General features: G+C 42.0%; 1 protein-coding gene across 1 annotated transcript in view; it reads right to left on the bottom strand.

The window, feature by feature from the left end:
• LOC134654229 (chromosome transmission fidelity protein 18 homolog) overlaps positions 1-16,249 on the bottom strand; it is a 65,061-nt gene that overhangs the window by 27,742 nt on the left and 21,070 nt on the right. Inside the window, exons 12-16 of the mRNA XM_063509699.1 lie at positions 9,673-9,736; positions 8,429-8,584; positions 7,774-7,918; positions 6,770-6,861; positions 5,549-5,695 (exon numbers count right to left, since the gene is read on the bottom strand). Of these exons, the coding sequence (XP_063365769.1) occupies positions 5,549-5,695; positions 6,770-6,861; positions 7,774-7,918; positions 8,429-8,584; positions 9,673-9,736 (604 nt within the window). The remainder of the gene's footprint in view (positions 1-5,548; positions 5,696-6,769; positions 6,862-7,773; positions 7,919-8,428; positions 8,585-9,672; positions 9,737-16,249) is intronic.

Here is a 16,249-nt window from a genome sequence, read left to right as displayed (position 1 = left end):
AAAAATAATCTATAATCTTTTCTTAAGAGTTGAACCCCCATAACAGCATAACTTCTTATAAGCAAGCTCGCAAAGTAAATTTTCCCGGTGCAAAAGCATCCTAATTGAAATTGAAAAAACATCGGGCTAAGTAATAAATTATGGCTTGAATCGACGGCACCGCGGCGGCCATTAGCGGGGCGGCAACTTCAGGAAAAATGGAGCTAGGCGCGACGTGCACTGACTTAACCACAAAAATAAATATTACGAATAAATAACCGTAAAATTTTAAAACCTCGACTAAATGATTACAGAGCCATCAGGCCCCTATAAATGATCACCTGATAATTGTGAAATTATCACCTTACATGCCAGATGTCGATTGCCACCATGATGACATAGGCCCCTGGTAAGTAAAAGCTCATTTAAAAATTCGTCGTTGGCGACTGGCCGCGACATAAATGTGTGCGTAAGTCGCTCTACTGAGAGCATGCCAGAAGTCCGTCAGATACACAATGACCGCGTGTACAGACGTGTGGCGCACACATATAAACGCAAATCATTTTTGTTGTATGGCGTGTCCGCCCTGTGCCTCAACTTAATCAGCCCATGTACCTACACAAACAGTTTTTCACCCAAAACACATATGTATTTGTATACCGTCTCCTTTCCGTCGGTAGAGAAAAACCGGACAGTCCTGGATAACAGTTTTTAACAGGTCAACCTTTCGCGCCAATTTTTATTACGGGCTTGACGTTTTACTACATTTGACGGAAAAGCGCAGTGTGCGTCGCCCTCAATCCGACCCTCCTGAGGAATTCTTACAGACTTTTTAATAGAGAGGCGGCCGCAACCCTTTTATTTTGATTAGTTATTGTATTTACCGCCCCTCGCGACCGGTATTGACAAAAATTACCCCCCACCCCCACTTTAATGGGAATTAAAAATCCCATCCTGACGTCTGATTTTGAACATTTTTGAAAAGGATTTGCGGAATCTTATAATGGACTTGTTTAATAATGAACGAGTTTGTAATCGCAATTGTAATTAAGATTTTTAAGGTTGGGGAATCTTTTTGGTTTATTTGTGTTGTGATGATAAGACACGGATCGTTCGTTTTAAAAGCAGAAAGAAATTATATTGAGTTCGAAAGTAATTTATTTTTTGTGACTTGGGTAGGTATATTTATAAAGTTAGTACACGGGTTTTAATTCATTAGAATCATTAGGTACCTATCTTACAATGCCGTATTTTTGTAATAGATAAACACTCGCGTACATGTACAAATACAAACTCATGATTTGAAATTTAAAAACACAAATACGGGCGTATTTGTGTTTTTAAATCCCTAGAATCTAGATTTGCAGCTGCATAATTTCAGAGCTCTAGCGCTACTCGCACTGTTAGCAACCATGCAAGTATATAACAAATGCAATAACCATGTATTTCAGTAACTATGCAAACACGGATGTGTTCATTCGCGCAGTTAATCATTTCTTTTTGTGCGCGCCCCGCCGGAGATTGCTGCGATTACGTGACCTCTGCCGGCAAAGAGTTGCGAGACAGACAAGGTATCATACTCGTACCTATCATTGAAAAAAAAAATACATTACTAAACTCTACTAATGTACCTATTGTTAAAACTGGAGTTATACCAAACAGCTAGAGTCCGTTCGGAAAGAGAAGACTCGTGGAATGTATTGGGCCCCATACATTGCACGACTCTTCTCTTTTCGCACAGACTCTAAAGACATTCTCGACCATGTCAACTCTAAATACGAAAAAAAAAACAGCTAGAGTAGGATCCGGAAAACCTTGGTGTCCGAAACAAACACTGTAGGAGAGATGAAATCAACAAGAATAGGACGCCTCATGTACCGCTGGAAAGATACGGTGCCCGATTTAGATTTTAATTTCTTGTTATGAAACGGTTATGGATATGGCCTGTAACACTTCACTGTTGATAGCTGACAGATTCTAGTCAAGCAGATCTTATCAGTAGAAGAAGACGGCAAATTTGAAAAATGTAGGCGCGAAGAGATATTGGCCCATAGAAAATTTGAATTTCGCGCCTTTTATTACTGACAAGATTTGCTTGACCAGCTATATATCCATAACCGTTTCCAATAAATTAAAATTTGTATCGGGAGGCGTGCAAAAAATTGGAAGGAAATCGCACTTGACAGGACGCAGTGTCGTCAACTCGTATCTTTGCGGAGTAAGACCGAGCTTGTTCACAAATAACTCGATACACAAGTGAAACGTTTCTCTTTCTTTTTGCGTCGAGGGTTAATAAAAGCAGTGCCCCATCTACCTACAACGTATCATCATCGCTCTACAAGACGCGCACAATGCGACGCGGATCCGCAAACACAGTCGCAATTAGCGCGATGTGATGTGTCGCGTATTGATTGACACCACACAATAATCTGACCATTCATGAACCTTAATACAATGACAAAAGGCCTCGGTTAAGTGTGTGTAGGTATGTGGTCAGACGCAGTGTAATAAAAGCAGTGCCCTGTCTACCTACAGCGTATCATCGTCGCTCAACAAGAGGCGCACAATGCGACGCGGATACGCAAACGCGCAGTATGTAACTTAAACGCGCAGTGTATTAATAGTTTAGTTTAATTTTTATGTAATAGTTTAGTTTAGTTTTAATGTTTTAGGTATAGTTATAGATCTAGTTATTAATTAGTTAATTAAAGCATAGCCGCCTCGTCGTCGAACGGCGTACACCTGGGTCACAACGGAAGAACAGCGCTGGCTTTGCCAGCTACATGCTGAGTTGTGACCCTTTTATGGCATTTGCTCTTTATGTATATGTGTCAACAAGTTTTTGTCATCTGTGTTTGTCATAAATAAATGTATTTTCTTTCTTTCTTCTTTCTTTCAAACCCAGTCGCAATTAGCGCGATATGTCGCGTATTGACACCACACAATAATCTGACCATTCATGAACCTTAATACAATGACAAAAGGCCTCGGTTAAGTGTGTGTAGGTATGTGGTCAGATGCAGTGTAATAAAAGCAGTGCCCCGTCTACCTACAGCGTATCATCATCGTTCAACAAGACGCGCACAATGCGACGCGGATCCGCAAACACAGTCGCAATTAGCGCGATGCCGAGTGCTGTTATGTGTCGCGTATTGACACCACGCTACGGGATTCTGGTATTTATGCGACTAGCTTTGGCTCTCGACTTTGACCGTGTAGAACCCGTAATAACAAACTTTCACGGAATAATTCGATTTTCACAAAACCATTTAAGGTATCTAACTTAAACAGGATTAATATATTACAATCGCGTAAATTTAGGTTACGCAGAGTTTTAGAGCATGTAATTTAAGTCCAAAGTGTTCATTAAACCTAAAACTAGTGCCAAAATGTTAACGCCTCTAGCAGTTCTAGATCCTGGCGTTGTGGTTCAAAATAAATAAAATATCATCGAAAATGTTGTTCGTATTGCCGAAACTTGCCTCGGATGACCGTATGAAAACGATTCTGACTCAGGATATTCTGAGCATCAAAAGAATCAAACAGGTTACGTCCTAAAAGGGCTATTCCAAAATGTCTCTTAGAATGTATCGTAAATCTCGCATCGCCGCGCTGCGGGCGTCCCGCTAACATATCAAAGTAGGTACCTTTTAAGTACCTCCTACGGTATCAAAACCATTCCACCTCAGGCTCAAAAGAATCTAAACTTAGGTTACTTGCATTATAGTACCAAAAAGTCTCTCCTAAAACGTTGTTGTCACCAAAACTGGCATCGCCGCCGCGGGCAGCCCGCTAATATATTCCATCAAGCGGGTAAACCGCAATCTGCGCGCCGCCCATTCAGCCGTAATGAGCTTCTTTATCAGACCAACCGTTCTTTGGCATTCTAATTCGAGTGGGAGTTTAGCTGCAAGTGTAGGATGGGCTTTTCTAATTGGTTGCAGAGATCTGCTATACGATCTTGAATGACATATGAGAGGTTGTATAAAAAATTCGACCCCTTTTTTCGATGTTATGGCATTAAAAGATCGTTAGAATTGAATTTTTCAGGTTGTATCTTCAAAGTGCAATTTTTACTAAACCGGTAACAAAAATACTTCACACTATTTTTTTATTCATGTAATATGTAACACATATAAATACAGCGCATAGTAAAGTTAACATTGTGATGATTATTTATATTACCAGATGCTAGAAAAAGATTTCTATATCAGATGCTAGATTTCATTAAAATGAATTTTTTACGTGAAGTTTGCTCGTGAAACATAAACAGATAGACATATCTGTCTATGTTTCAAATTCTCATTAACTTTCAGCTTATGCCTTTTATACCATTCAAATTCCATTTCAAATTTATTTCATACCTCGTGGTTATTTACTCCAAACAACAAAAAAAAAGTTTAGTATGAGGGCGGAATACGTCGTGACGATCTCAGTCGAAAGGTACCAATTTGTCACTTACCATAAAGACGAAATTGTCTCTTTATACGAATAACCTGTCAGAGCGTCCTTATGGTAAGCGACAAAGTGGTACCTTTTGATTGAGAACGTCACCGTTGGTGACCGACGATGTAATATATTCTCCATCTAGTAGATAGGTTATTGTAAACAGATATGAAAGGGCTAAAAAAAAGAAAGAATACTAGTGTCAAGAAAAAAGCTAGAGGCTAGAGGGCTAGAGGAAAGATGCTAGGGCACCTGATACGTCACGAGTAATTTATCAAAAACATCATAGAAGTGAAAGTTGAAGAAAAGAGGAAGAAAGGAAAACCAAGGAGAGCGTACATGAATCAAATAAAGGAAAAACTTAACGTCGTATCGTATCAGGCTGTCAAAGAGAAGGCAGAAGACCGCCAAACAATAGGCTACATGACTAATTTTGTTTATGGTATCAATCGATCGGGTTTGTTTTTAGGATCAAATGTCTATATGGGACCCATTGCATTAAAGTAACACAAAAGTCAGAAATTATAGTCAAAGTCCGACAGTCGCACTTCACTCGCGAAACGCCCTATACAAAATGGCCAGAGGCCGTGACGTCATCGCCCATCTTGTAGTATGGACAAAACAAGAAAATTGGGTTTTTGTCGGTGAAATATTGCGTTTATGTATGTAGTTGCTATACAATATTTTTTTGGATGAAATGTAAGAAATCGAATGGTACCCTTACTTTTATCTTTTTTGGAAGTTAAAAAAAACTTAAATTTTGAAACTTTCAGGTCCTGTAATTTTGTAATTTTTCAATATTTTATTTTAATATCCACATTATTGTGATAAATTGCTCGTTTGCTATCTATTTTACTTAGATTTTGTTATAAAATTCAACATGTGTCATCATCCCTATTGCTCCACCGACAAGAGTCTAAGGGCTGATTTAGACGGCGCGCGAACTCGTATACGATTTTATTTACATTGCGGACCATTGAGGTTACATCAATTCAGCCGACCGATCAAATGACGCAATGTAATGAAACTCGCATGCGAGTTCTCGCACCGTCTAAGTGACCCCTTACTCTTAAATACTTATATGATGATGATGATGAAAAAAGAAAATAATCATGCAACTAACCTGAGGAGCAGCCTTGGTTACTTCTTTCGCCTTCAACCTTTGCAAGTGGTTGGGTAATGGAACATCCTTCTTAGGTAGCTCTTTTATCGCTGACGGTGCTCTGCTGGTTCCTTCTGTGCTCTTCTGTGCACCGCTCACTCTGTTAGCCTGCGACAAGAAACCAAGTCCATCCATATTAAGGGCGTTTTCTAAAATAAATATTGAAAACCCGATTCTCACAGATCCTGGTGTTTTTGGGTTTTTTCAACTCAGAATCACTAGCATATTCAATCCTGATGTTAAAAAAAACTTGTCCCAAAAATTTGTATGAAAATTGTACATTCCACTACGTCACGTCCATACAAGTGAAAAATTTTCTCATAATAAAACGTGACGTAATGGAATGGACATTTTGGGACATCTTTTTTTAATGGAAGGATGGAGAATGCTGTCGATTCTGAGTAGAATGAGCCCAAGAATGTCCAGATTTGAAAGAATCAGGTTTTCGATTATTATTTTAGAAAACGCCCCATAAACGATATATTTGTATATTTTTTTGCCGTTAACTATTTAATTTATGGCCGAAAGGTCATTGAAGCATTGGCGGCCTAGCGGTAAAGCGTACGACTTCTAAAACGTTCAAACTTCAAACCGAAGTCGCGGGTTTGAACCCCGTACTTGTACCAGTTGCAACAATGAGTTCCGGGCTCCTTGCTTCCGGAAAACCCCTGAGATTGGTGTCAATGTTCAGTCGTTATTCAGTACAGGAAAACATCTTAAGGAAACCGGACAAATGTACAGGTCGATTCACGAAAGCTTGCACGAATGGAATGAACGATATTTTCTTTGTATGAGTGACACCTGTATCGGTATACAGCCATGGTCACCATTTTATTAGTTAATGTGATACACACATAGATATTTTCATTCACTCATTAATTACATTCGTGCCAGCTTTCGTGAATCGACCTCTAGTTAGGGGCTATTCACAAATTACGTCATTTCTAATTAGGGAGGGGGGGGGCTGGACATCGGATGATGGTAGCATGACGTAGGAGGAAACGGGGTCATTCGAAGCATGATTTTTGGATGATTTTAGGGAGGGGGGGGGGGGGAATCGTCAAAAATAGATGACGTAATTTATGAACAGCCCCTTAGCGGCTACCAGGCTTTCATAGCAAGCGTGGGCAAAGTCTGGACAATGCAAAGATGATGAGAAAATGATAAAAACAAGATTATTACCATTTCTTCGTTTCTGCGAATAACCTCCAATTGTTGTTCGCGAGCGATAGCTTGCCGCACGGGCGGCGGCGGACGCGCTCTGTCCTCGTTACCTGTCAAACGACACATTACCTTAACATCAAGTAATAAGACGCAATTTCAAAAGACAATGTGTGTGCGTAATACCTGTGTGATCCTCAGTGTAGCAGCTAGATAACAAATATGTTTTATAAAAATGTTAGGTGCAGAAATAATTATAAATTAAAAGGAGGACAAAAGGAGTATTTTATTATAACATGTTAGCAGTTTTTCTCGGTAACGTTTAATGGGACTCTAAATTTTCTTCAAACTCATTCGGTGACGTTAAGAATTCTTATAAAACTAATGGACTGTATCTCAAAAGATATATTCACGCCCAACGTAATAAAAAATAATCTTCCTCGCGTTGTCCCGGCATTTTGCCACGGCTCATGGGAGCCTGGGGTCCGCTTGGCAACTAATCCCAGTAAATGGCGTGGGCACTAGTTTTTACGAAAGCGACTGCCATCTGACCTTCCAACCCAGAGGGTAAACTAGGCCCGTTTGGGATTAGTCCGGTTTCCTCACGATGTTTTCCTTCACCGAAAAGCGACTGGTAAATATCAAATGATATTTCGTACATAAGTTCCGAAAAACTCATTGGTACGAGCCGGGGTTCGAACCCGCGACCTCCGGATTGCAAGTCGCACGCTCTTACCGCTAGGCCACCAGCGCTTCCTAGGCCACCAGCGCTTCCTAGGCCACCAGCGCTTCCTAGGCCACCAGCGCTTCCTAGGCCACCAGCGCTTCGAAAATACATACTGTATCACGCCCAACGTAATACAGTATGTATTTTCGGGAGTCCTTTGCAGCATGTTATAACAAGAAATCATTTTTTGCGAAGTAACGATGTTGTACTATATCCTGGTCACGGCACCAATTGAAATTGTTGCACATTAGCTCGAGCAAGATCTACTCGTGGCGATCTATCTTCTATATGAACTCACCAAAGAAGGCGATCTTGTGTATGTCCGGTTCTAACACGAACGCGTACAGCCCCTCAGGCGTTCTTTGCTGGACGTATTGTAGGCCGTAGTCACACATGGCACCAGCGCACGCTCGCAGGGCTTTGCGTTCATATTCGGTGCATAGCTGTCAAAAAATTATATGTTAGGAAATCGAATGTATTAGGGGTTTGTTTTATGAAGATCAACATCAAAGCCATACAAAAGCCAAACGGATTGCTGCATTCTTGTGACATTGCTGCATTGCTGAAGTAGTCAACGGCTTAGTTGGCAGTGAAGTGACCCTGCCTGCGAAACACAGGTACCGGGTTCTAAACCCGGTAACAGCATTTATTTATGTGTTAATCACGAATTCAGTAGATGGGAGGAGGCAATTGACAGTAACGCCTATTTTCGCTGCTGCAACGCTGCACCATCACTGTCGCAGCAGTAGTGCTGCAGTCGCAATCGGAATGTATACATTACCTGTACGTTAGCAGTACGCAGCACGGGCGACAATAAATAAGGCAGGAGCGGTAAGAGGCTCAGTCGCAGCGCCGTACGCGACAACGCGACACTGGCCGCGCAACCTCGCGCGACAGACGACATTGTCGCATCCAGCTCCGTTTGTATATTGAATGTATATTGTATACATTACCTGTACGTTAGCAGTACGCAGCACGGGCGACAATAAATAAGGCAGGAGCGGTAGGAGGCTCAGTCGCAGCGCCGTACGCGACAACGCGACACTGGCCGCGCAACCTCGCGCGACTGACGACATTGTCGCATCCAGCTCAATTTGTCGCCGGTACATCTGTGAACATAATAGAATATTTTTAAAAAGCATTATAGCAAAATATTGTTTGTTGCTGGGCAACCTTCATCATCATCATTCTAGCCTCCAGTCGCCCACTGCTGAGCATAGGCCTCTCTGCGTGCACGCCACCCATCCCGGTCCTGGGCCAGGGCATAGAGAAAAAAATACATAGAGTGCTCACTCCATACATCAGTTCAGACTATTAATTTCAGTGTCTACATCTAGCATCGAGTAGCGGAACTATCAGTACTGCTACTTGACAATAGATGTAGCACCGACCGGAAAGTCTTATCTTAACAGCATAAGACTTTCCGGTCGGTGGCTACATCTATTGTCAAGTAGCAGTACTGATAGTTGCGCTACTCGATGCTAGATGCTAATAGTCTTTTTGGTAAACTGATGTATGGAGTGAGCACTCTATGTTTTTTTTTTCTCTATGGCCAGGGCCAATCTCATCCAGAAATGTCCCGCGATTTTTCGTACGTCATCCACGCAACGAGCCAACGTGCGCCAGGCGCTTCTTTCATCCGAAAGCGGCCACCAATATCTCAACATTTGTGGACCCTGCCATCACTTTGCCTGGCAACATGTCCCGCCCAATTCCATTTCAACTTGGTAACCTTAGCAAAGAGAATAATTTTACGGTTTAGACTCACTTGTTTTAAGTCACTCGCGCGACATGTTTCGGAGAGCCTAGGTCTCCTTTCTCAAGCACTAACAGTGCGAGCAGCGTTCACGACGGCCGTGTATCGCGTACGCCTAGCTACCTAGGCTCTCCGAAACATGTCGCGCGAGTGACTTAAAACAAGTGAGTCTAAACCGTAAAATTATTCAATGTTAGCATGTCTCACAACAGTTTAAATTCGGTCTTAGCAAAGAGTTTTAATCTACATAGAATTTACGCTTCATATTTTTTATATGCATTTTCACTTTTGTGCTTATGTAATCTTACTGCTATTCATATGCTTCGAACCGTCAAAATGACTTTGCTTACCTGACCGCTGTTATAGGCGCAAAAATAAAACTCTTTATTCGTTTACTTTTATCGGATTATGTTGAAACGTCTGATACATGCAAATACTGACCTCTTGAGCTTGAGTCGGGAACTTAATTCTTTGCGGAGTTCTAGACGCTAATAATGTGTGACACCTGTAGAAATAAAAATAAACCTTACTTCAATCATTGTGGTTACAGTGTATGATCATGATTTTTTTTATATCGAGTAAAAGTTGTTTCGAATCGATGAAGTTACTTACTAAAGAAAGGCCTCATGATTGTTGATTTTTTAAGAACTCTGCTGACTGAACCCACTGCAACTTAAGTTTTAATGTAAGTAATTCAGTTGTAAGGTTTTAGGGTTCAGGTTTAAAACTTAAAATGGTGGTAATGGTACAAGGACTCGAGGTCCACGCGAGAGTAAGTAGTTCTCGCTTATTCCTTTTATTTAAAAGTATATCAGTATATAATGAAATGTATCTTACCGGGATATACACAGCGGTAGAGCGCTGTACAAGGTGTAGTTCTGTGTTCCCAGCGTCCAAGAGTAAATGGTGTCGTAGAACCGAAGCCAGGAGAGAGTTTCACAAGCTATGAGGAGTTGGGAGTTCTCGAATATTTTATCCGCTATTAAAGAACGTTCACCCAGCTGTGAAATGTATCTTACCTGGCTATACACAGCGGTAGCGCGCCGTACAAAGAGTAGTTCTGTGTTCGCAGCGTCCACGAGTAAATAGTGTCGTAGAACCGAAGCCAGGAGAGAGTTTCACAAGCTATGAGGAGTTGGGAGTTCTCGAATATTCCATCCGCTCTTATAGAAGGTTTACACAACTATGGTCTGTATCTTACCTGGCTATACACAGCGGTAGCGCGCCGTACAAAGAGTAGTTCTGTGTTCGCAGCGTCCACGAGTAAATAGTGTCGTAGAACCGAAGCCAGGAGAGAGTTTCACAAGCTATGAGGAGTTGGGAGTTCTCGAATATTCCATCCGCTATTATCTATAATAAATATATAAACCTTCTAAGGTTTACACAGCTATGGCCTGTACCTTACCTGGCCATACACAGCGGTAGAGCGCCGTACAAGGAGTAGTTCTGTGTTCGGAGCGTCCACGAGTAAATGGTGTCGTAGAACCGAATCCAGTAGTTTCACAAACTATGAGGAGTTGGGAGTTCTCGAATATTCTACCCGCTATTATAAAAGGTTTACATAGCATTGGCCTGTATCTTACCTAGCTATACACGGTAGTAGAGCCCCGTACAAGGAGTAGTTCTGTGTTCGCAGCGTCCACGAGTAAATAGTGTCGTAGAACCTAAGCCAGTAGTTTCACAAGCTATGAGGAGTTGGAAGTTCTCGAATATTCCATCCGCTCTTATAGAAGGTTTACACAACTATGGTCTGTATCTTACCTAGCTATACACAGCGGTAGAGCGCCGTACAAGGAGTAGTTCTGTGTTCACAGCGTCCACGAGTAAATAGTGTCGTAGAACCGAAGCCAGGAGAGAGTTTCACAAGCTATGAGGAGTTGGGAGTTCTCGAATATTCCATCCGCTCTTATAGAAGGTTTACACAACTATGGTCTGTATCTTACCTAGCTATACACAGCGGTAGAGCGCCGTACAAGGAGTAGTTCTGTGTTCGCAGCGTCCACGAGTAAATAGTGTCGTAGAACCGAAGCCAGGAGAGAGTTTCACAAGCTATGAGGAGTTGGGAGTTCTCGAATATTCCATCCGCTCTTATAGAAGGTTTACACAACTATGGTCTGTATCTTACCTAGCTATACACAGCGGTAGCGCGCCGTACAAGGAGTAGTTCTGTGTTCGCAGCGTCCACGAGTAAATGGTGTCGTAGAACCGAAGCCAGTAGTTTCACAAGCTATGAGGAGATGGGAGTTCTCGAATATTCCATCCGCTATTATAGAAGGTTTACGCAACTATGGCCTGTATCTTACCTAGCTATACACAGTAGTAGCAGTAGTAGAGCCCCGTACAAGGAGTAGTTCTGTGTTCGCAACGTCCACGAGTAAATAGTGTCATAGAACCTAAGCCAGTAGTTTCACAAACTATGAGGAGTTGGGAGTTCTCGAATATTCTACCCACTATTATAGAAGGTTTTCACAGCATTAGCATGTATCTTAGCTGCCTATACACAGCGGTAGAGCGCCATACAAGGAGTAGTTCTGTATTCGCAGCGTCCACGAGTAAATGGTGTCGTAGAACCGAAGCCAGTAGTTTCACAAGCTATGAGGAGTTGGTAGTTCTTGAATATTCTATCCGCTCTTATAGAAGGTTTACACAACTATGGCCTGTATCTTACCTAGCTATACACAGCGGTAGCGCGCCGTACAAAGAGTAGTTCTGTGTTCGCAGCGTCAACGAGTAAACTGGTGTCGTAGAACCGAAGCCAGGAGAGAGTTTCACAAGCTATGAGGAGTTGGTAGTTCTCGAATATTCCATCCGCTCTTATAGAAGGTTTACACAACTATGGTCTGTATCTTACCTAGCTATACACAGCGGTAGCGCGCCGTACAAAGAGTAGTTCTGTGTTCGCAGCGTCCACGAGTAAATAGTGTCGTAGAACCGAAGCCAGGAGAGAGTTTCACAAGCTATGAGGAGTTGGGAGTTCTCGAATATTCCATTGGCTATTATAGAAGGTTTACACAACTATGGCCTGTATCTTACCTGGCTATACCCAGAGGTAGAGCGCCGTACAAGGAGTAGTTCTGTGTTCACAGCGTCCACGAGTAAATGGTGTCGTAGAACCGAAGCCAGTAGTTTCACAAACTATGAGGAGTTGGGAGTTCTCGAATATTCCATCCGCTCTTATAGAAGGTTTACACAACTATGGTCTGTATCTTACCTAGCTATACACAGCTGTAGAGCGCCGTACAAGGAGTAGTTCTGTGTTCGCAGCGTCCACGAGTAAATGGTGTCGTAGAACCGAAGCCAGTAGTTTCACAAACTATGAGGAGTTGGAAGTTCTTGAATATTCTATCCGCTCTTATAGAAGGTTTACACAACTATGGCCTGTATCTTACCTAGCTATACACAGCGGTAGCGCGCCGTACAAAGAGTAGTTCTGTGTTCGCAGCGTCCACGAGTAAATGGTGTCGTAGAACCGAAGCCAGGAGAGAGTTTCACAAGCTATGAGGAGTTGGAAGTTCTCGAATATTCCATCCGCTCTTATAGAAGGTTTACACAACTATGGTCTGTATCTTACCTAGCTATACACAGCGGTAGCGCGCCGTACAAAGAGTAGTTCTGTGTTCGCAGCGTCCACGAGTAAATAGTGTCGTAGAACCGAAGCCAGGAGAGAGTTTCACAAGCTATGAGGAGTTGGGAGTTCTCGAATATTCCATCCGCTCTTATAGAAGGTTTACACAACTGTTCACGCACCTACTAGCGACATCTAGCGGCGCTGCGACGACAACTGCTATACCGCCCCTCTCCGCGCTCATCTTGTCTCGTTCATTCGCCTCGATATACGACACGATAAACACGTTACTCGTTACATTTAAAATTTGAGCTGTATAAAGCCACTTTTCGTAATAAACGAATTTTCTACATATTTAAATAAACGTCTTCATTGAATGGACCCTGGAAAACCACCGAATCCTGCACATAATTTGATCCTCGAGCCGGATACTGCGAGAGAAGTCAGCTCGTCGGGAAGACGAAATACCCTTGCGAGACGACACCAGCACCTCATCAGCGTCTGCAGCAGTGAACGGTCAGGTCTACCAATCCCGTCTATTCCTTTCCTAATCGATCTGTGTTAAAACCGAGTTTTTTTGTGCATTCCAGTGCCGCTCGTTACGCAAGTCGCGCAGCAGCAGTTTGTGATCTACCGTACCAGTTTGGAATTTGTGCACGTGAGTAGTTCCAATTTCTCTTAATCTTTCGAAATGGGTGAGGGGGATGAAGCTGGTGCTAAATTAACTATTCCTTCTGGATCAGGGTCACCTAGAAAAAGTCAGGCTACAATTTCAGACCTCCGCAAACAAAGAGGTAACTTGAAAGGCAGGCTTACGCAATTTAAAAAATTCGTTGATTCTCTTTTATCGGTGACTCCTTCTAAAGTACAAATTGCTGAATTAAAATTACGTATGCAAGCAGCTACAGAGACCTTTAAAAATTTTAATGACATTGAAAGCCAAATCGAACTTTACTCTCCAGAAACAGAAATGTCAGCCAATTCTGAATACGTAGAAACTCTCGAGGAGTTATATTTCGGTACTATGGCTAGCGCTAATTGTTTAGTCGATGGTGTGGAGACAAATAACGTTACTATTTCAAGTTGTGACCATGCTGCCGTGAACAAACCGTTTTCAAAATTTAAACTACCCGAAATTAAGTTGCCCTCGTTCGATGGTTCGTATGATCGTTGGCTCGAATTTAAACATTCTTATGAAACAATGATTCATAAACATTCCGATCTCGACGCGATTCAAAAGTTTCATTACCTTCGATCATCGCTAAGTGGTAGTGCATTACAAGTAATTAGTGCGTTAGAATTCACGGCTGCCAACTACATTCAAGCATGGGAATTGCTTGAAATTCGCTTTCATAACCCTAGGCTTTTAGTACATAATCACATAAAATCGTTGTTCAATATTTCAGCCTTGAAACAAGAATCTTCGACTCAAATACGTAGACTGATAGATACCGTGTTACGTAATTTACGCGCTTTAAAAACGTTAGATGAACCTACCGACTCGTGGGATACGTTGATTATTCATTTAATTGTGTCGAAACTCGATACGACCACGGAGCGTAAGTGGGAATCTCACATAGGGTCTATCTCGGATAAGTCAATCAATAATGAGTCTAAGAAACTTAAGCTGGAAGATCTCTTATCGTTCCTCAGAAACCGGGCGGATACGTTAGAAATGATAAACTCTAATCACTCTAAGGCACCGACCGCGGTTAGTACTAAGCCCAATTACACGTCCAATAAACCTACGCAAGTGGTCAGTTGTGTCTCTGCTAGTGTCAATGCTAATAATAAATCAAAGCCTTTAAATAATAAACGTTTTCGAAACTGTGCGATGTGTAACGAGAATCATGCGCTTTATACGTGTGCTAAGTTTTTAAATTTATCTGTCCAAGATAGGTTAAACTTAATTCGTAATAAAAACATATGTAATAACTGTTTACGCGAAGGGCATTCCTTAAATGAATGCATATTCGGTCCGTGTAAGCAGTGTCAACAAAAACATAATAGTTTATTGCATATGGATAGTACTCGCGATGATAATGTGTGCGTGAGGCCGTCGAGTGCGCCTGCACACAACGCGCCGTTATCAGTGCCGAGTACATCTAGCTACTGTGTATCAGCTGACCGCGCGCCTATGGCTCAGTGCGAAGGTGGCGCGGAAGGTAATCGGTTCATTCCCAGGCGAGGCTTACTTACTACTGCGTTAATAGAAGTAGCCGACGCGAACAATCAATACCATACGTGTCGCGCGTTTTTAGACAATGGGAGTGAACATTGTTTTATAACGGAAGAGTTACGTAATCGATTAAACGTTAAACCCATACAGTCCACTATTCAGATTTCCGGTGTTTCAGAAATAGTTACACAGTCAAATCAGTCATGCGATGTAACTATAAGATCTAAAAATTCGGATTATTCTATGTCATTAAGGTGTTTTGTCTTGAAGCGCGTAACATCCAGTTTGCCCTCGACTTACATAGACTTAGATAGTATACGTATTCCTGATAACATTCAGTTAGCAGATCCCAATTTTAACGTGCCTTCAGAAATCGATATACTGATAGGTTCAGAGATATTTTGGGACCTTTTAGACGGTGAAAAGATTCGATTGCCAACAGGGCCGTACTTAATAAATTCGAAATTCGGCTGGTTGGTATCTGGTCCAAATAATACACGGAACTTGCGCATTAATAATCAAGTCCATTGTTATTTTACTCAAACGATTGACTCTCAACTTAGAAAGTTTTGGGAGATCGAGGATATCCCTCAGGTAGATAGTATTCTTACAGCTGACGAGCAGAAATGTGAGGATATTTTTATCAATACGACTAAACGCGAAGAAGACGGTCGGTTCTCCGTCCGAATGCCGCTAAGAGAATCAGCTGATACGTTGGGCGATTCTTATACGTTAGCGAAAAATCGATTTTTATCCTTAGAACGTAAACTAGAACGTTTGCCGGAATATAAACGTTTATATTGTGATTTCATGCGAGAGTACGAAGAAATGGGTCACATGACTCGTGTTACCGACTATGGTACACCTAATTACTTCCATCCTCATCATGGTGTATTTAGGGAGGGGAGTGCCGCCACTAAATTACGCGTTGTGTATAGTGGTGCTGCCCCCACCACCACGAATAAATCGTTGAATAGCATTCAGCTGCCGGGTCCAGCACTTCAAAACGATATTTTTGCTATTCTGCTACGTTTCCGTCAATACAAGTACGTTGCTTGTGCTGACGTGGAGAAAATGTTTCGGCAGGTTTTGATCCAACCAGATCAGAGATCCTTGCAAATGATCCTCTGGCGTGAAAAACCTACCGATCCATTACACGTTTATGAACTCAATACGGTCACGTATGGGCAAACTAGTACGCCATATTTAAGTCAACGTTGTATACGTCAGTTAGCGTTGGAATGTGGTGATGACGTCATCGCGCGCGTTATCAA

Source organism: Cydia amplana, chromosome 14 (genome assembly GCF_948474715.1).
Source record: "Cydia amplana chromosome 14, ilCydAmpl1.1, whole genome shotgun sequence".
Lineage (NCBI taxonomy): Eukaryota > Metazoa > Arthropoda > Insecta > Lepidoptera > Tortricidae > Cydia > Cydia amplana.
Note: the sequence above shows the minus strand (reverse complement) of the source record. Positions and strands in the feature narration are given on the sequence as shown.